Source organism: Temnothorax nylanderi, unplaced genomic scaffold, assembly GCF_030848795.1.
Source record: "Temnothorax nylanderi isolate EJ_2023f unplaced genomic scaffold, tnyl_v1.0 TNYL_tig0133_pilon, whole genome shotgun sequence".
Taxonomy (NCBI): Eukaryota; Metazoa; Arthropoda; class Insecta; order Hymenoptera; family Formicidae; genus Temnothorax; species Temnothorax nylanderi.
Window position 1 is genome coordinate 340,731 of NW_027249195.1, and position 21,185 is coordinate 361,915.

The 21,185-nt window shown below is 38.7% G+C and overlaps 1 protein-coding gene across 3 annotated transcripts in view; it reads right to left on the reverse strand.

Annotated features, from left to right (window-relative positions):
• Positions 1-21,185, reverse strand: part of Stacl (SH3 and cysteine-rich domain-containing protein) — a 58,256-nt gene that overhangs the window by 25,802 nt on the left and 11,269 nt on the right. For all 3 annotated transcript variants that reach the window (XM_071714003.1, XM_071714004.1, XM_071714002.1), the window contains exons 2-4: positions 14,586-14,676; positions 13,295-14,156; positions 157-413 (exon numbers count right to left, since the gene is read on the reverse strand). In XM_071714003.1, coding sequence (XP_071570104.1) covers positions 157-413; positions 13,295-13,754 — 717 coding nt within the window. In that variant the 5' untranslated portion in view covers positions 13,755-14,156; positions 14,586-14,676. The remainder of the gene's footprint in view (positions 1-156; positions 414-13,294; positions 14,157-14,585; positions 14,677-21,185) is intronic.

Genomic DNA, 21,185 nt, shown 5'->3' on the forward strand with positions numbered 1-21,185 from the left:
ATGCTTATACAGATAGATCGTAAGTGTATAACGAGTTGTGTCGCCAAATGAAATTACTTTGGAATATCACGGTATTCATTAATTTCACGGAATTTACTTACGAATGAATTTACAAATTTAGAAAAAAAATCGTATGTGTGATGGGGATAGGCTCACCTTCCTAGATTGCAGCTTTCGGTGGAAGCTCGCCTCTAAGGTGGGCCTCGACAGTTGCTGCTGCAGCACCGCGGCCAGATCGAGGTGAGAAGCTGCGTCCGCCTCGACCTGCCGCAGCAAACTTTCCCAAACACGTCGCATACCGCCGACATCGACTCTCGCGTCGCCCGATCGACTGCGAAATTCATCGACCAGACGTCGCACGTTCGCCGAGTGGCTCTCCATCGCGGCGCCCAACTCCTGGGCGAACTCGGAGACTACACTCCCGCGGAACACACAAAAGAAAACATTAATCAGGGAATTACGTATTGATGGATGGAGAACGGCGTCCCAAATAAATATGGCAAACCGTGAGACTTGACTCCTTGAAGCGAAAATTTTGCGTTTGTGACAAATCAATAGTCAGTGTATTATACAAAAATATTATGAAAATGTTAGAAAACATAAATTTTGGAAGAAACAGCATGTTTTTTATCGTGCATTTTGAGAAAGTTAAGGAAACTTAATCACAAAGATGTATTTTGTACATTAAATTTATTTGTATATATTTGTATATTGAGTATTATATGTATAGTAACTTTTATTAGAAATTCATAGTAATGGATCATTAAATATTATTGACATTGTTAAATTATATACAATTTTACATGACATCTATAGTATTAGACATATATGTAACATCTATGTTTTTATCTAAATAATTCCAAATAGTTATTTTTTAAAGTCTTGAAATGTAAGATATTTCACGAACAAACCCCGGTGACCGAAAAATAAACAATTTAAACTGAAATCGGAAATTCGAATTCCGATTCGAGTCTCTGTAACAGAAACGACTCGGTAACCGAAAGATCTGCCTTGGCAAGCTGCCAATGGAGCCTCGCAATTTACGACGGCAAATTCAACGCTCGCGAGTGCAACGACGCGGTTGCAGCCCTTTACCGTCTACGTCGATTCGATTTGCTCGTCAAAGGCGTCGTTGCAAGTCTTGACACATCCGAACCGACGCGACGTCCCGAGAAAAAGAGGCTTGGCGGTCAAAAGTAAAATTACGTCCTTTTGCGTCTTTCCACCCTCGTCGGTGGAAATCGGCTTCGGTAAACGTTATTTTGGACGTATCTGGAGTGGCATTTGGTCGTGGTGAATTCAATATTCTCGCCGTCTTATCCAATACCCCGCGCGGAGAACTTTGAAATATCCTTTTATGGGCGATCCGAATGACCTCTTCGTTGGTCGAGAAACGACGGGGAAGATCGTCAAAGAGCGTGTAGGATCCTCTCTCGCGTCGTTATCACTATCGTCATGATAGCGCCCCAGCCCTTTGTGGGATCTCCCTGCTTCTTGGCGCGGGTTATTTCCTCGCTTCGATGAACCGCCTCTTTATCGGAATCTCGCGCGTTTCGAAAAGGCGAAATGTACTGTGGGGACCACGATCAGAATGGAGTAATAAGGAAAGTACTTTGATGCGAACTTTTTACTCAACTATACGTGAATATGTAATAAACACTTTTTCCTTAATCTATAGCAACGAGATAATGCGTTTTAGATATTGACATTATTTTAACATTATCATATTATAATAATTATTAGCATTTAATATATTCATATATTCATATATTCATAGTATGCTGATTATTATTTATTGGTAGCATAAATCGCGGTATTAACGGTTTGTTATTTAGCTAAAATATTGAAATGATTAACATAGATATCCGAAAATATTTACATTCATATTTAAACATATTTGAAATTTGTGTGCTTGTTAATGGAGCCACATATAACATTACTAATTATCAAAAACTCGTAATAAGAAGAAAGTTCTCAAAAAAATATATTTTAGAGAAAACCGGGGCTATAAGTCACACGGGTAATTTGTCACAAAGCTTATATCTCACTTAATAGATTGAGTGAAATATTCTTCTTTATAGTGTAGGTTGCTCCTATCGTGTTAGTCGGGTGTACAAAATAGCTCGTTTCAAAAACATCGCATGTGATATTTACGAGCACTTTTTAAAAATAAATTGGAGATCGTGAGTAAATTTTTCTTACCTCTATTCTTATTGTTCCGTTAGTTTTTGGAATTACTAGTCGTAATTTCTTTTTGGTCATAAGATATATTATAGTTTTAGATCATTTTTCCTGTATTTAGTTAACTGTCATTGCAACATAGTTTATAAATATAATCATCTTTGTTCAAAATGACCGTTCAGGGTAAGTTGTCTCAAGTAAGATGGGATTCAAAGTTTATGAGAATTATTATTCTTTTATTTACTCAAATTTTATGAAAGTATTACAAAGTTTATGAAAATTATTAATCTTTCATTTACTCTAAGTTTATGAGAATTATATTACAAAGTTTATGAAAATTATTAATTTTTCGTTTAATTCATGCTGCAATTATTATTAAGTTAAATTTACCAAAAACTGGCACTAACTTTAATAAAATACTAAGACAGGAACTATTTGTCGTATGTTTCTTCTACATGAAAGATACATGACAATCAATCCAGAGTCATGTGACAACCAACCCTGGGTATGGGGTAAGTTGTCACATTTGCGCGGTTTTGTTTAGAATTAAATAACTTTTTTGTATATAAATATATACAAGTCTAATTTTTTTTTCTTACACTTAAAGTATGTAGCTACATTACAAAGTAGTATACGATATTATAAAATATTGCTAACATTTTTTTAAAAATCAGTATTTGAAAAGTGTGACAACTAGCCCCGGTCTCCCCTACTTTAAAAAGTAACAATGAAGTAATTCATGATTTTATTGAATTTTATTTTCGTTTTTGTTATTTAAATGTCTTCGAGTATTCTTATATATTTGGGTAATATTTTCCATATATTTCATTCATACTTCATATTTGAATTATTTGAAATGCTTGTCACACGGTATAAATGCGTACTGACTCTCGCACAGGTATATCAAGAAATATTTTACGCCATGGGAAGCACGTTGTCGTTACTTGCGATATATCTTCGTCCACGCGTTGTTATTATTTTTGTAAGGAAAGCACGTATCTGTCAAAGAACATATCTTTCTTTTACAGATGTGCGTCAAATGTCAGGACTTATATGTGCGTAGACCCCGACGAGAAACATTTTTCTTTATAGCGATGTTTAGAAACTCATTATTCGCAGAGAGAATCTTATCACAAAATGCTTAAGATTCGTCAGATTTATTTAATATTGAACACATTATTTTTTCATATTTTTGTTTCTTAATCGGTTCCAGTAAACAAGTTCCAGTAGCAAATTGTACTTGTAAAATTATCGTGTCTGCACGAATAAATCTCGCTATAATTATCTTCATCGAATTATCTGCATCGAATTATTGAGTTTAAAAGTAGTATCAAACTTATACTACACGGAGAGAATTTTTTGTTATATTTTACCCTTAAATTCACTACAAACTTGGGACAACTTGGCAACACCAAGGAATTTTTAAAATACACAAAAGACATTTTACAAACAACGTGGTAAAAATTACCAAGCAGATTGGTAAATTTTGAAAAATTATTGAAATTTTCTAGATATATTTTAGTAAAATTAATCGAACATATTTTATATTTTAATGTAATAGATATTAATATTTTTTATTATGGTAGATATTAATCAGAATAGCTCGCATAAAATTCTTGGTGGTACATGTTGTCCCACAACTACCATGATTTCAGGGTAAATTTTAAGAGAAAATTCTCTCCGTGTATTAAAAAAAAAATTGCCCAAAACAATCCTCTTGCGGTTTACATTTCACCTCGTTACGATAACTTGGCGTTCGAAAATACATTCGAGCTTTTACCGTCAACCCGCGGTCAATGAAAATACGCGAGCAGAAAAAGCATGTTTCGCGGGCAAACAGGTACACGTTCGGCCTAACAGAAACGGAGCGAGAGAGATATGACGGCATAACACAAAATGGTCGTTCAAATAATCGGCTTATCTATACCTCTGACGCGCTTGTGTATTAATTCGATACCCGGTGCGGCAATTTTCCCGGCGAAAGTTTGCGATAAATTCGTGAACGAACGGGGAACCCGGAAGATAGGAATCCATTCCAACCTTATACTGCCGGCGCCGCGCGCAGCGTGAGTTCGCGGCGGCGAATATCGTTTTTCTTCGTCAAACAACTCAAACAAACGAAGGGAAAACTCGAACGGGTGGCATTATTTCTCGAACTGGGCCAAGATAACCCGGGAATCCAATAAGGTGAGCTGAGCTCTACAGCCTCCGAACTCTCCCGCTCTGCCAGGGTTACCTACCGTCAGGTAATCCGACCCGTTTTTGTGAACATTTCTCGTTTAGCCGAGTGCTTTTGTCGTAGACGTCGTTATTAAAATGTCTTTCGTCCGACGAAGGAAAAATCGATATATTTGATATACCTATAGATTGTTTGTTTGGAATAAACAGGAATTCGTAAAAATAAAGCGGGAGATGGTTAGCTCTCGAAATTGACAAAATAAAATGGAGTCTTTTAATAATATTTTCGCATGAAAGAATAAATCAGTATACATATGGGTAGAGTTACGTAATAAATAGTTACATAAACACAGTTATGTAAAAGTCAAATAATAGAATAAGAACGAGTAGGTTTCTATAACAAGTAATTAAAATATATATCATAAGTATCTTTTCAGTAATTTACAAAAAATTTGTAAAACTGAAAAACGGCAACAGTTAATTTCAACGTAGTAAGATTGTCGAAGTACTCCATTTTTATTAAAAAGATTTTATAATCCCTCTCGTTTAAGAGCTTTTCGGTTAATATCAACTTTAATTTCACTTACACAACACAATCTCAACTCGTTATCAAGATGTTTCACGTTGAAACGTCAGGAACTGCGAGAAGACGGTGTATAAATAAATTATCGTAGAGGGAAGGTCGCACTGCGTAATTTTCGAACAACGTCGCGCGCATCAAATGCATTACATATTAATAAACGAGCATAAGCCTGTTTATGCGGCTATGCAAATGTATATCCATGCGTCAAGTTGCGTCAAAACTTGCATCATATCCGAGAAACAAATCCGCTGGAATTATGATAAAACGGGGGTTATAGCGATCCCCTTCATCAGGCACCGTCGATACTGATTTAAGCGGCACGAACAAGGGAGGGACCTCACACGCGCGCAATATCGCCCCTCATTAAGACATTCGCATTAGCCTAAGTTGCTCCTGTTTCGGAAATTACCGTTTTGGGGGGGGGAAAGCCGAGATCTCCCGTATAATACGCAATTTGTTCGCTAATCTCTCGCGTTAGCGGATTACATTAGCGCCCTGGAGATTGCTTAATCGTTTAATCATCGTTCACGAAAGCCTGACTGCTGAAGGAACTTCGCGTGACGCATGCATAATACGGGAATTCCAACGTTTTCAAACTAAACAGTGCTACGGTCAGAGATTGCGTATCGACGAATTTGGTTCGGAATTGAATATAATATTACGGTATTAAAACCAATACAATACCATGACCATGGCAATAATCTGTTTTTATCCTTAAAATGAATAGAATAATATTCCGCTAAAATCTGACAATTATTTCAGATTTATCCTGTATAATTCCTGTATCTTACCACACATAAAAAAATTGTACTCGCATATACATAGATCCATAGTTTGATGTTTTTATTTATTTCGAAATCAACGTATATCGTATTGCGGTGTTACCTGATATTGCGACGTGTAATACTATTCGTCATCTATATTCGCATATACGATATATTAGTCCATAATTGATAATATTGTACAGTACGTTATGTAATATTGGTTTTCATCGGAATCAACCTGATGGAATAGTTACGTTATATACATATGCATAAATCGCACGAGATTATTGAGGGAACATCGTATCACGTAACACATGAACGCACGTTTTGTCATAAATATTCATTCCAGTTCGAATTCTGCAGACAATTGGAAGTCTCCCGCGAATCTCTTTCAACTCGTGATTAAGCTTATTATTTAACGTTTGTGTTCGTATTATGGTCGCGATATGGGGAAATTGAGCTCAGTGTGAGCAACGTCGTTTTCCTCTATAGTTACGGTTTCGCGTTTGTCACTCTCTTCGCGACGACCAAAGTCGTCGTCGTCTGAACTCCCGAAGCTATTTCCACTTTGACCCTTTGTTTTCCCGCGCTTTCGAACTTTCCGGTATTATAGCTTCGCGTCACGAAACGTAGCGCGTAACGAAATAATTTAGCGAATGAAGAAAACATTCTTCTGTCCGCGGAAATGAGATATTTTCTCTCCGCGGAGAGACTACCGAGCTCGTCGGAAAATATCCGAGTTGGCGCCACACTGTCCACGGCGCTCCATTTTCGTCATCCCGGCAAAACGATTGCGCTCCAAATCGGGCGTGAAAAAAAAGTTGCGTCGCACACATGCACACGGTGTACACCGGCGGCGGCGGCGGCGGCGGCGGTGCTTTCTCGCCCGAGGAATTTCGGTTAATTGAAGTCACCGTAATAGCGGCCGCCCCATTATCGTCCACCGAGCCTATTTGCGGGTTTGGTGAGGCGTACCGCGCGACGAATAGCATGCATGCTGAATTCGTACGATTCGTCGTCGAACTTCGTCGTTAGTCGACGATAGTTATCATTAAAAATTTTGTACATGTGTTTTCTATTATATTTGATATCTGGTATATCTTAAAATTTCCAAATTTCTTTCTTTCTAAGATTTAAAAATTTAAATATTTAAAATTTAAGAATTTAAAAAACTTTGTATTTTAAAATTTGATTTTTAAATTTAACTTTTAAAACTTAAAATTCCTAATTTCGTACTTAATATATTCTTTTTTATAAAAATGAACGAAGTATAAAATATATGCATATAATAGACTTATATATAGAATAACTTTTCTCTTAAAAAAGGAAATGTGGATGTTTAAAAGTAAAAGTATGTGATCTCTCAAAGAAGTATCTTAAAAAATACATTTCAAAAAGAAATAATCTAAATATTATTTTATTTACCTAGAAAAAGACAGTACAGAATATACCTTTATAATTATTCTGTCTGATAAATCTTTTTTAATGAAATATAGTTCTTTGAGGATAATAATCACAGCTTCGTCTGTATCGAATTTTCATTGTTCTTTATAATACGTTGTGTATAATCAGTTGAAACAATTGCGGGCTTCAAAAATTGCTGACCGCGAGCTGCGATTATCGATTTGAGAGAGGATAAAGGAGTTAAGACTCGGCGCTCGTTAAAAATTTAAGGTAGAATAAGTACTACTTCAATTCTCGTGGTACCGTAGATCGGCGCAAATATGGCGCAGGTGTGCGGCGGTATTGATACGGAGTAATGCGAGTAATGCCGAGATCTGTATTCTCTCGACACATACGCGCCTTTCACTGTCATCGTCGTTCCGTAAACTCACCGACGTAAATCGAAGTTGTCGAAAGGGCCGGATTTAACAAAGAAGTACGATTTGGACAAGAAAAGTTGGATGTAGTTCGGAGAAAAATTTGAAGTCGCTCACATTTACCGTTCCATACGTCAGTATAGCGTCGACATAAGAATATCTCAGCACTTTCGCAACTATCTCACGTTACAAGCATCGAGCCACGATAAACATCGCCGGGTATCATCCGCCACATTTGCATTTCTGCTCGCCCACGAGCGACCTTGCGTCGTTTTTTCGCTCAAAGAGGACTTTTATCTCCGGTTACGGCGAGACTAACGACAGCAAAAATTGTGCTCGACTTCGCCGGCGAACGTCAATATCGGCGCGTAAAAAATTCAAAAATTGCAGCTGGTAACGTGCAATGATATAGGATGAAGCTGTACGAGCGCCTTTATTGCCGTTACAATCACGCGATGAGTTTTCGAAAGTAAAATGAAGAAAAAAAAAGAATGAAATCGGACGATTGCGACGGAGAAAATGGGAACGGTTTTAAAATGCCGTGCGAATTTTATTTTACGTAATAGAATTTCCCAAAGAAATTGCCATCACTTTCACGTTTGATCGACGCATGTTGAAAGGCATTCGTAGAAATGTATTTACTCATATTCTCTCGAATTATTATGCATTTCAAGATCAGAATAAGACGGCTGATCCGAAGAAAATAGAAACAGATTCTCGGAAAGTTGCATGTGCTTGAATTATATTTGATATGGGATTTACTTCGTAGAAATTGTTTCTTGTGCGTTTTGACCGATATATACATATATGTATATCGATGGATACTCATATAAACTCGATTTGACTTGAAAAAGATTGATCTTGATTGAAAATAACTAAATAACGATCTCGAAATTGAATGATTGAGAATAAAATTCAAAAGAGAAAAGACGATGTGTAATGGAATTCATAACGATTTTATTATATTTCGATTATATTTAAAAATTTATAATTGATAAACGATGAAGAAACAAGTTTTTTATATCTCTAATATCTTTTTATTTCATTTATATATCTTTATCATCATAAAGAGAGAGGAATGCGAATCCTTTGTAAAACAAATTTTTGCAAAATCATTACTAACGTTACTATATATGTGTATACGTATGCAAGTATATGTACGTATGTGTATGTATAAATGTAAACGTAAAGTTTCAACGATATATAAGAAGAAATTTTGCATCCTTCTACACAATCCTGTAAGAAATGAAGTTTGTCGGTCGATGTCAGAACTAAAGAAAGAGTATGCAACAATAAGCCTATCACTATAATAATTCGAGCTAATTTGTCAGTGGGTAGGAATGTGCGCGACAGATCGATATTGTTTAATGATTCAGCGTAAACTTTCTCGGTCGAGAGCGCGCATTGCGAGGGCGATGTGGCGCAGCGGGCGAGGGACGCGGGCAAAGGCCTTTAAATACCCAGTTACCTGGATGAAACCGTATCCAATAACAAAACGTTACGCGCTTAGCACGCGCTTCCATGGGAAAGGGGCGTTGATTATGAAAGAAAAAGACGAGATGGGACGAGCGCGATAGAAATGGAGGAGCCCGCGTTATACAGCGAAACGGCGTTTAGTCAGGGGTTGACCTGAATTCAGGTGGGGTGAATCAATATCCTGCCTGCCTGCCTGCCTGCCTGCCTGGCTCGCTGGCTGGCTGGCTGGCCGGCCGCGTGCTCTGTTCGCTTCGCAGTTACCGTAGCAACCAGACTCCTTCCTTTATTAAAATATGACCCACGTCGTTTTCTGGATATACCATCATGTCCGCGCGTACGCGGTTACACGACGATTAGGGGAAAGATGACCGGAATTATCTTTGAAAGCGCGAGATGTGGGATTCCGCTCGGTCGAACCGTATTATGACTACCCGGCCGGCGATCGACTCGTCCGATGGTGCAGGCCAAAGAGTAATAACCTTCGTGACTCCAAGGGTGCAACCTTGATATCTTGAGTCTCGCGGGTTCGACGAACCCGATCGCCCGGTGTCACGCGAGCTATAAACTTGCTCTAGAGCAACTCTCATGGTCGTCTCTGTCAGTCCTCTCAAAATTTGCATCGATGAACACTGAACTGACGATCGAAAATAGAAATATTGGGACTGTGAATAAAGACTGGATTTTCCCTGTTTATGCATATTATTATAGTCATCTTCTTTATGTCTTCTTGTTTAGGCTCAATTAGGATGATTGTGACGTTGGATTCTATTATACTAGAATGTCTGTCTGTACGTTTTCTATTAACTCCTAAACCCTTTGACCAGAGATCTAGACCAAATTCTGCATAGTTACTCTCTAAACCCCTGCGGAAAATGTATGCTACCATGTGTGAAACCTGGACATTCCACTTCCTTCCCCTGATTTTATATCCTTGACACTTTGTGACAATTTAAGTTTAGTGTTATATAAGTATTATTATATAAGTAAAGGATTGCGTAATAATTAACGAAGGTTAGTTGATTTTATAAATTATTATATCTATATATAGATATAAGAAGCCCAGGCAATGCCGTGTAGCTTAAGCTAGTCGAGATATTCATTTGTAGAGATGTTAAGATTCTTAACGACATCATTTGAAAAGACAAAAGGCAATTAAAAACTATCATAAATAAAGGAATAAATTCAATGCAAATCTGGCAATTAATAAAATATTAATTAATTAATGAGTCACTTTGTCATATTTTGGAATCGTTAAAAGCGATAATTGAGTATCTACCTATCTACTAGACATCTTGAAATTTATTCAAATTTTTGTCACGCATCTTGTTCAGCATACGAAGATGATTTATATCCATTTCTATCAATGCAGATTAACTGTAATCTCGGTTTAACTTACTTTTTATCTTTTTCTAATTTTCAAAAAACTAGAAAAAAAAATAAAAAATCAACTAAACCGAGATTAAAGTTAAATCTACATTGTTAGAAATGGACATTAAAGATTCCTTTTTTTATGTAAAAATTGATAATTATCGATTATATTATTGGATAAATATCGCGCGGTCCGCATTTACCTAGTCTCACTAATACAATTATCCTTATTGATCTTATTTCTAATTGCAGTCGCCCCCGGAGATAGGTCACTATTTCGGGTAGAGATGCAGAGCCTTTAACTTTTAAACGGCCGGCTAAAAACAGAATTCGACAGCGGTCGCTATATTAGCGCGATGGCACCGGTCTTTGTTTACGCGGCGATTAATGTCATTTCATCGAATCCGTCGTGTTTCCGTTCGCGGATTGCCAGACCAGGCGGCAACGATATTTGGCCGCGCCGATGAACCGAATAAACATCCAGGTCAGCACACGTGATAGCCTCGAGAGATCGTTTGACGAAAGAGAGAGAGAGAGAGAAAGAGAGAGAGAGGTCGCTATACATACACGTACTCTAAAATCCGCTACGAGGCGAAGATCTATTTATACCGCGGTAACGAGCTCTTGTGTGCAGAGTTGCGCTTCTGCGAAACGGAGCTCGCGGAATTTCCTCGAGAACGCGCAGTGTTCATCGGAGATATTCGAATTTGTACGGTCGAACGACGCGACGAGATAATACCAAGTGACTCACTCTGCCGTACATGTGTTTGGAAACGTGACGGCCGCATCTCGCGTCCAGAGATCAACAGAATAATATACTTTACACAGCCATTAGCGTACCAGAAGCCATTCATTCTTACGAGACATCTTTATTATCATAATATCATTATCAAAACATCATGAATACCGTGAATTGGAGAAATGACCAAGATGTGCGCGTGTGTACTTGTTCATCTTTTATTTTCTTTTTTCAAATGCAAACACATAATGATTTGCAGATGCACTTTTACTTGGAATTTTTTATTCCTTTGACTCTCGTCTTCAGTCCGTGTCTTGGTACTTGGAACCTTGCAAGTCTTCTATCATAGGATACATATTTATTGAGTATTACAGGCCGACACAGTATCTACCATTCGATAAAGTATAACATTCTGTATTTTTACTCGCGACTTACTCGCGATCACGGGTACATAAATCAGAGAAATAAGTCCCTCGGCGATTCGCCGGATTTCGACCGTATTTCCACACGGTTCAGCGATACTTGCCCCAATCTGATTTTATCGCGGTTTTATGCCCGAACGAGAGGGAGGGTTCATAAGTTTCCATGACGAAGTGTCAGTTCGGGAGATCGGGGTCGATAGGTCAGGTGGGACAGCAAGTGACAAAGACCGATAGCCTCGAGTTCAGTGGAGTAATAGGCTCGCCAACCCTACTTAGCCTCCGCTACTTCCAACTGCTAATTAATCTTGATCCCTTCATAGCCGTGGAACCACACCGATTGGTAGGAGGGGGTAAAAAAGGTCAGCTATGACGAATTGTTTAGGTGACATATTCGCAGAAAGATGCAGGTAACGAGAACAAGTAACTTTAATTAATCCCGCGTCAGACCCAACTTGGGTATCTTGGGTTTCCTATATAGCGATACATTAAGTAAAAGGTGTCCCCCACACACAAACTTTATTTTCTCAACATTTTATATAGAGCTACTTCATTGCTCTCGCTAATGACGGATTCCTTAACTAAACTAGAGACAAGAATTCTCATAATAAAATGTCGAGGATTTAATAGCTTTTATGTTGTGAGCGATTGAGAGTAAATTGCTTTTCGCCCACTATACAGAACACAAATTGATAACGAAACTTTATACTCTTTGTTCAATTTCTTCGAGATGGACTTTAAATTAATAGGATTCTAATTTGATTATTAAGTTATGACAAATCATTTCTCTCGACATTCTCGTTAAAGGTGAAATCGATTTCTAGTTTATCAAACATTGAGTCACTATACTGATCATTATTGAAAACGGAGAAACACTAAATTTACTTTTCTTCTTATTTACTTTAAAAGCTACTAAACAATTTATAGTATATTTAATGATGGGTAGGAAATCTCTGTGCTGACTTTCAATACAATTCTCAGCACAAGTAAGTAAATATTGTTTAATAATCGAAATCATATACGTATATTATTTCTATGTAATGAGAAAGACCATTATATCATCTCTCGCATACAGTTTACCGATTTAACCTAAACCATCTTCGCTCGACGGCTATTAAACTTCTGCCAAGTCGAGACACGTAATACTCTATAACAGCTAACTCACGTAGAAGTTTGAAGCTGCCAACAAGAAGTTATACGATTTACGACTATATGGTCTCGTATATTAAATACATGGATAATCCGAATCGTTGCCATCGTTGGCCAAGCGATTTTTCAGTTCACAAATTTCCTAGCCATTATGCGCAACGATAACTTAGCTATGCGAATATTAGTCTCCTGGAAAGGGAATAAAGAATGCGGAAAGATACGCTCGGGGAAAATGTGAAAGAAGCGCAATTCTTTGTGCGTGCGTCGCGTCGTTCTCGGAAAATTAAGTTTGTAAGACATATTTCTTTTCCGCTAAGCTGGAAACTCGATAAAATACGCAGTTCCTTCCTTTACTTTACTACACTAGCCTCCATGCACGTCTCGTTCGACAACGCATATATGATTTATTATTAAAAATATAAAAATGTGAAATGATATTTTGAACGAGCAGAAAGTTTGTTGAGAAAAGTTTCGATCAAGATCCCGATTAGTATTTCAATCGATGAGTTTCTAAGTTCCGCTTTAAAAATGACAACATATCGAGCTAGATGAAGTTAGTTTCGCTAAACGTGATTTCGCTCGACCACGTGCGAAATCACGGAAACGCATGCACTTACCCGTCTGGACGAGCTTGAGCGTGACGCCATTGTGCTGCTTGAGCGGCTCGTTGAGACTCGGCTGCGTGAGGTCCTTGAGGGGATGGTTGGCGGCTTCTTCGGAGCCGGTGGCACGATTATTTTGCATAGTCCTGGCCTGCTGCTCCTCGTTTCGTCGTCCTTCCTTCTTACCGGCGTCGCCGCCGTTGCCGTTACGCACGATCTGCTGCTGCCTCCGGCTTGCCGCCGTCTGACTAGTCTCTCGCTTTCTCTCCTTGCGCTTGCGGACGTCGTTCGTGACGACGATTCGCTGCTGCTGATGCGACTGCGATTGCTGCGATTGCTGCTGATAACGCTGCTGATTTATATCCTCGTAAACGACGTTCACCGCTGCGTCGTCGTTGACAGTCAATGGCACGGGCCGCCGAATCGGATTTTCATAGATACGCAGGAGCTCGTCCGCCGGATAGAAGACGTACATTCCCAGAAATCGTCGCTCGCGTAGCCGTGATTGCTACTGTTGCTGCCGTTGCTGTACCGTTGGCCGCGGTCGTAACCGCTCGCGTAGCCGACGCCGTCGCGGATTCCGCTGTTACACCCGTTGTTGCTGCCGTTGCTGCCGCTGCTGCTGCTGCTGCTGCTGCCGCCGCACTTCTCGGATCCGCGCGAGCCAACATCGCTGTCCAGCGATACATCCTCGGTGATGCTGCGTGCGGGAACGGTATCGGCGCCGGCCAAGAGACGCATGATTTTCTTTCTTTCTGAGCGATTAATGCGTCGCCCCCGCGATGTACCGCCGGGTGTCGCGCGTGCGACGCGACGTCTACCGCGTTATCGCCGTCGTTGTTTTTTTTCCGCCACGCCAACGCGCCCCGTCGATGCACTGCAAACGGCCAGGAATAATCGATTTTCGATCGCGTTTCTCCGACTGGTTGAGGGCAATCCTTTATTTCTCACGAACAGTACGGAATATAAAAAAAATTGCCGCTAGACTTCTTTCTATTCATATTTCCTTATCCTTAAAGTATTTATTTGTTGTTTCGGAGCAGTATAAGTTGCTGACTTAACATAAATAGAAATAAAATAAAAGTTCTTTCCGCGAGATTATATTTGGTATAAAAAATGTACAACAATCAAGTATTTAAATATTTCGTTCTAAAAAATCAATCTGTTGATTTATTACGTATTGTTCATTTAGTCGTCGTGTAATAATGATAAAGATGTTTGTCAATTCTTTTTTATATTTTCATATTCTTTTCTATCTTTGTTCTTTTTATCGACTAAATCGATTATTCGGATTGGCCATTCTTACAGTATATTTTATTGGTGACTGTTCTTGACGAGCTGCGATAAGATTTAAGGGATTCGGACTATATCGTCGGTAGTATCCGAGGTTTCTTGGCCTGAAACAGAAGAATTTGTAATGATAAGAGATTAGTTTGATATCCATTTGCTTTTACGTGATTGCGTTTTTTACTTAATCGCAGCTTTATTTGCCTTATCAAACAAAATAACATTACAGCTTCTCGAGATAAAGAAAAACTCAATTTTTTAAAAATTTAAAATCATGTAACGTTATTAAGAAGTAATTACTTTATGCGTTTAATTTTACATTTTTAATGGTATAAAATATTCAAAAGTCATATGCAAAACATATTTTTAGAGTACACTTCTCTGAGAGAAATTTTACTAAAAAATGTGAAGGGAGAGTGGTTGCCTGTTGGCTTTTTTTTAGTGAAATTTTCGAGCCTGCAGGAAGCTTATAATTCGGAAGAGATAAACAAACTTTCTTCGTCATTTCGGTGGGTAAAATGGAGTTTGAAAAAAATTTTTTTACCACTCTTCCTTTATTATTATTACTTATTTTGAGGTATGTACTTCTGTTCAAATTGGAGCACAATTTTGAACATGATAAATAAACCGCCGGTATGATGTACTAGCTTTTTCTGAACGCAGACGCACGTATAATTTGGGGAGGATAAACAAACTTTTTCATTGTTTTGACGAGCGGAAGTAGGTCTTGAAAATATTTAACGTTCGTCTCTCGTACTCCCCTTATCCTTCTTTTTCTCCCCTCTATTCCATTTCAAAACATATCTCCGCTCCGATCTGAGCGCACACGTCTTACACGTCTGGCATACAAATCATACACGACAATTCGCAAGAACTGCGGCACGTATCCCGGAGCACGAAATTCTAAAAACGTCGGTAACGGAACAACTTCTGAAGGGTAATGCACCATATGCGACGCGCGTATGCACCTGTAGAATTTATCTCGTGCATTTCGTACGCGCGAACTGAAATGGATGGTTATAGGAGCCATGAAGAGATACTTCGATGAATTCTTTCTCGCCCCGCTCTGGGACGACGGTGTCGCCGAATTCTCGCCGGTCCATGTATTATTAATACATATTGCACGTTTCACGGATTATTGCGTGTTATATAAATACCCCACGCGGGAGTTTACGTGCACTTTTCGATGTGGGAACCGGCGCACGTGCCCCGCGAAAGAAACATATCAATCAATCGTGACAACACTCGGAAATCCACCCCGGCCGATAGTCACGTACCGGGGGATAACTCGGTTAGATTCGTGAAAATATATACGTAGTACGTTTAACATGTTACCAATAAACGCATTAAAGTGCGCGTGCCACACGTCCGTGGTCACATTCGCGAGATATGTATAATTTTGTGGGGCTATAGATTACTATTATTTCTCTTTTCTCCATTTCAGTTTGATTATATATAATCAAATTATTCATGAATGCGCATATATATTTTACATATACACATACATACACACATACATATATGTCATTATATATAAATTGTTATTGAGGGAATTAAACAAATTGTTTAAAAGGATTTTATTAAATGAATCAAATTCGCATTGATAACAATCTATCAACAATGTGTTAAGAACGACGTGTATACCTATATTAATTTTAATGAATATTTAATAAATATATATAACGTGTTAAATTTTAAGAATATATATTTTGAACTTTCTCGAATTTCAAATGAAGATTGCTTTTAGGCAATTAGCGGTTAAAAAGAAGGAATTTCATGGCATTAGCTTTAATGGAAAAATACAATGTGATATTTTTCCTCCAATTTCAAGTTATTTAATTTCACTTTATCGCAACGGGATTTTTATTTGAACGTTGATTTCGAGTATGTTCAAAATTGAAAATTAAACGACTATTAGAGAAAATGTCCATCCCAATTTTTGTTAGAGAAAAATTGACTTTTACATCGAAAGTGTGTGCGTGCGGGAAAACAGGAAAGAACGTGTGCGTTTTTTATTCAAATTAAAATTTAGCTCTACAGCACGTGCTTTCATTTTTTTGAGCAAATATGCCCGAAGCTTGGTGTGTATTTTAATTCAAGTATCGATTATCGATACGGATGCGGGAGGCAGATCGAATTTTGTGCATCTACCGGGGAACGAATAGAGAATATATGTACACACACACACACACACACACACACACATAGAATAGATAATTATAATTTCGTTATAACGGACGGCCGCGCTAATGACACTTTAAAATCACTCTTGGCGCGGTATAAATTAATACATATCTCCGTTCTTTTAAGGATCGCGCGCAGCGCGGTGGCGGTAATCATATTTTTGTGTCATAATGCACGGCCTGCGTTTAAGCGCTCGCGGACTAAATCATCTTTTTTCGACCGTTAAAAGCGCGGAAATGCAATGGGATTATGTCATTCTCACTGTGCACTGTGGCGTGTCCTCCTCAAATTGTCGAAACGCTGAAGTGTATTCCGTTTTAGAAAAAGTGCTCACCGTAGATACTTCTTCGAGACTCTTTAAAAATAATAATTCTTGCACAGAGTTCTTAACGCACCATTTGATTTCTTAAAGGTTATATTATTTCTTTCAATGTAACGAAATGAGCCATTGAGCGGAATAATAGTCCAAGTTGATAAAAATAAAATTCTAGCATTCTAAAAAGTGATTTTCATATACCATCGTTTGGTCATCTCACATGACACTTCCTATAATTAAAAAAAAAATTGGAAAGAAAAATATAACAAACTGGAAAGTAATAAATTTTAAAGAATTAATTTAGCGAAAAAGATTTAGATTTTTTAATAGGATCACATAAAAAGTTCCCATAAAATATAACAATTTTATGTTGGGTTCTCTTGTTCGTCACAACAGAAAGCTGTGACTTAAGAGATTTGTTACGAAAATTTTGTTAACTTTGTTAACAGGCACAATCTCTATATTTATTAAAATAAGACGCGATAAGAAGTTCCACGTATGTGGAAAAAAATGTGGAAGAGATTGCTCAGACCTTCCATCTCCCCGTGCGAAACGTGTACGGGATGCAGATCTCGTTTACGGGAAGATGTATACGCGGAAAATTGCATTCAGGTTGATGAATCGCGGGACTGCACCGATATTAAAATTCGCATGCAGCACACGCGCGTGGAAGTTCAATCCTTCTTTTTTCTCCGGCGTGTATTGTAAGCTTCTTGAAATGTAATTATGTCGCGGAGATCGAAAAAAAAAGAGATATGCGCTTTGGAGGTTGGTGGCGCGAAGTTGCTGATTGAGAGAGAGCAGACCGGAGAAACGCGGGGACTGTATAAAGAACACTGGCTCTGTACTTTAAACGACGCTCGTTAGGAGAAATGTAAATATGTCTCCTGAAGATTCGTTGTAATTCTTTGGAACATAAATTTCGCAAGATTATTTGCGCTCAAGTGCTTTTCTGCTATATTTATGACGTTAAACTTACGGAAAGAGCTCTCCGAGTGTTTGCAAACTGTCTCATTAGCGACGTAAAACTTTGTTGATGCGTACCATTCTTTTACGTCCGAACACGAAAATCCAAAAGATATTTGAAGGAAACTCAAGAGACTTAAGAGATTGAAATATCATAAATCGATACTATTATCGAACCTTTAGCAATTGTATAACTTATACATATTATAACATTTAACTTTCACACACTTTAGTTACTAAAGCTTTTGTCAAAAGCTAGTTGAAAATATTTTATTGATCACCTTTGTGGTACGTGAATTATGTCATTTATATTAACTGTAAAGTAAATAATATAATAAATGAGCTGTTGAGCACACAATAGAAGTATGAGTTGGCGAAAGTAAATTTGAAATGTTTTACGGTAATATACATATTAATTATTTCTGTATTCACACATAATTCTTTTGGCGTGACATGCAGCTTTAGAGTCTTCGCTTTGATAGTAGAAGTGTTACACGACGAAGTGGCTGGATCTCACGTTGAGTATTCTTGCGAGCCCTTTTATATTTTCTCAAAATGAAGGAATTATCGCTTACATTGTTGTTTGCTCATCGGCTTAAATTTGACCTCGAGTGGGGATTGCGGGGGACAAAAGGGGTTTACACGCGAAAGCACCGAATACAAACCTCATCGATCGGCTCGAAATGTCGTCGTCGAAACGCGATCGAAGCAACAAGCTATTTCGCAAGTTTCCATTGCGTGACGGAGAAGAGAGAGAGAGAGAGAGAGAGAGGGGGGGGAAGGGATAGGAGAGGAGGAAACACAGTTTGGAATCCACGAACTTGACGTAATTACTGGGTCGAGTGGAGTGTGAAACGATGTATACCCACAGAAAGCTTCAGTCCCGATGCTTCCTCTGGAATTGGAGTGTTGCCAGAGTAACGGTGCTTCAATAACCATCTTTTGCCGTTACATTCTAGGCTTTCAGAACGCCTTTCAATCCACACCTTTCAAAACAGACGCGTCCCGTCGCGCGCGAGTACCGGGCATTAATTATTAAATATCATTCTCGTTTCACGTAAACGCGAGGTGTCCCAGATTTTTATCTCTGCTATGGTTCTCTTTGAATTATCTCCTACCGATTCTCTCGGAGTCGATTTTTCCTTAGGAAAGGATGCTAAAAGGTCAACTTTCTCTGTTCGTAGTAGATTTAAAATGAGGTATTTTAGGAATTTAACGAAGGTGTAAGCGGAAATTCCCATTTATTTGATTTCCACCGAATTGGACTGTCTCTCAATTAAATATAATTTTACTGTAAACCTTAATTACCATGATTATTGTTAAAAATATAAAAAAAATATGATGAACTTAATAAATTAAAATTTTTATAAAAGAAAAAGTGAATAAATGGTCGAATAATTCTAAAATAGGAGTTTAAAAAGCAATAAACATTCGACATCTAATATCTTTGTAGAAACAATACCATTAACGAAATATATGATCATTTGTGTATATTTACCGTGTCCACAGTCAGACAGTTATTATATCCGTGTATTAATTAATCGTACTGGAATTACTCAAAAGCACGGCGTTTCGAGAATATGACAATTACAAACACGATTCTCCCCAGGTTCCGAATACTGCATGCGCGCATTTTCTGCAGCACAATTAATATTTTAAATTACATTTTGCGCCGTGCGCCATGCTTCACAATGGGAACGGTATATCATGACATTTAAGCGTTATCCCTGTGACGTTGCATTTCCCATCTAATTATAAATAAATGCTGCCACAAGCGTCCTTAATTACTGCACCTGTTCTATTCTAAATAAGAGGCGCAGCGTCTGAATAGAGTCGCATTGTAAACTGCAGAGGACGAGAGATCTGGTCCTCTTCGCTTTTACCGACTTCTTTTTTTTTTTTACCAGGCACGGAGAGAGCTGAAAGATCGTGGCTGATAACTACGGCCGTGAACCCAATTAATTGAACATCATCTTCGGCTGGCACCTCGTTTCGCTTCTGACTCCGTTCCGGGATTTCCAATAATTCTGATATCTCGACAAGAAATGTGATTAGGCACCCTGGATATTTCTTACGGGCTTAACGTACAATGGCAGCGTCGCGTATTTCTCTGCTCTGCGAACGATATAATGTTAAAAGAAGAATCGGTATATAGAGAAATTGGTTTCCGTTGAAAATAGATTTGTGACATATTTATGACGTTCATACAAAGGGTCGATAACATCGTTAGGTATACGAAATAAAAAGTTAGTAATAACAAAAAACCATTATTTTATCGTGGATCATTTATCTTGTTTTGAAACGTTTTTTTGTTTGCTAGAATATATATGACAATATTTTATTTACAAATAAAAAATGCTCTCGCTCGGATGAACCAACCCTTTTTGGGGAAACATTGACATTCCTGTCGACAGTCATAATTTCACATCAAATTTACAGGCTCGTACGGTTCTGACTATTCCTCGCGTGCAGCAAGGTAGGCAAACGGTTCCCCGGTGGGGCGGAAAGAGAGAAAGAGAGAAAGGGGGAGCACGCGATCGACAAAAATATCTCGGTAGCGTCCGAAATAAAACGTGCGCCAGAAGGAGAGAGAGAGAGAGAGTGAAGAGACGGGCCAAAGTACGCGACGCGACTCCGAACGACTCTCGGTTCTCGCGCGCGCGTTACGTATAATGCGAATTTTTTATTGCATCACGTCTCGGCGCCGCGAGACATCGCGTCGCCGGATCGGGGGACAATAACGGCGGAACGGCGGAACGGCGCATTGAGCGGCGCAATATAAACGTTATTTATCCCCCCGTCCACGATATCCACGCTTCAACGCTTCAACGTCGACGATGCCCGAAAATACACGCTGGTCGTTCGCGCTCGAGTGCCCGACTCCGAGCCGGGTCAGATAAAAAAAAAAAAAAATTCGATGCCGGCGAATAATCGCGCGAAACGATATCGAAACGGACGCCAGACGCCAGGGCGTTTTCCGTCATGTGGAAATGCACGGGCTTTTGCGGACCGTGGCCGGCGGCGGTCTCGTTCTTGTCAGTGACCGACGGCTAAGAAAAGCTTCTGGCTTCGCGCGACGTATATCGGGTGGCGCGATATTTCCACTGCAGCGTGTGACCGGCTTCACACACTCGTGCGATACTCTTGGTAAAC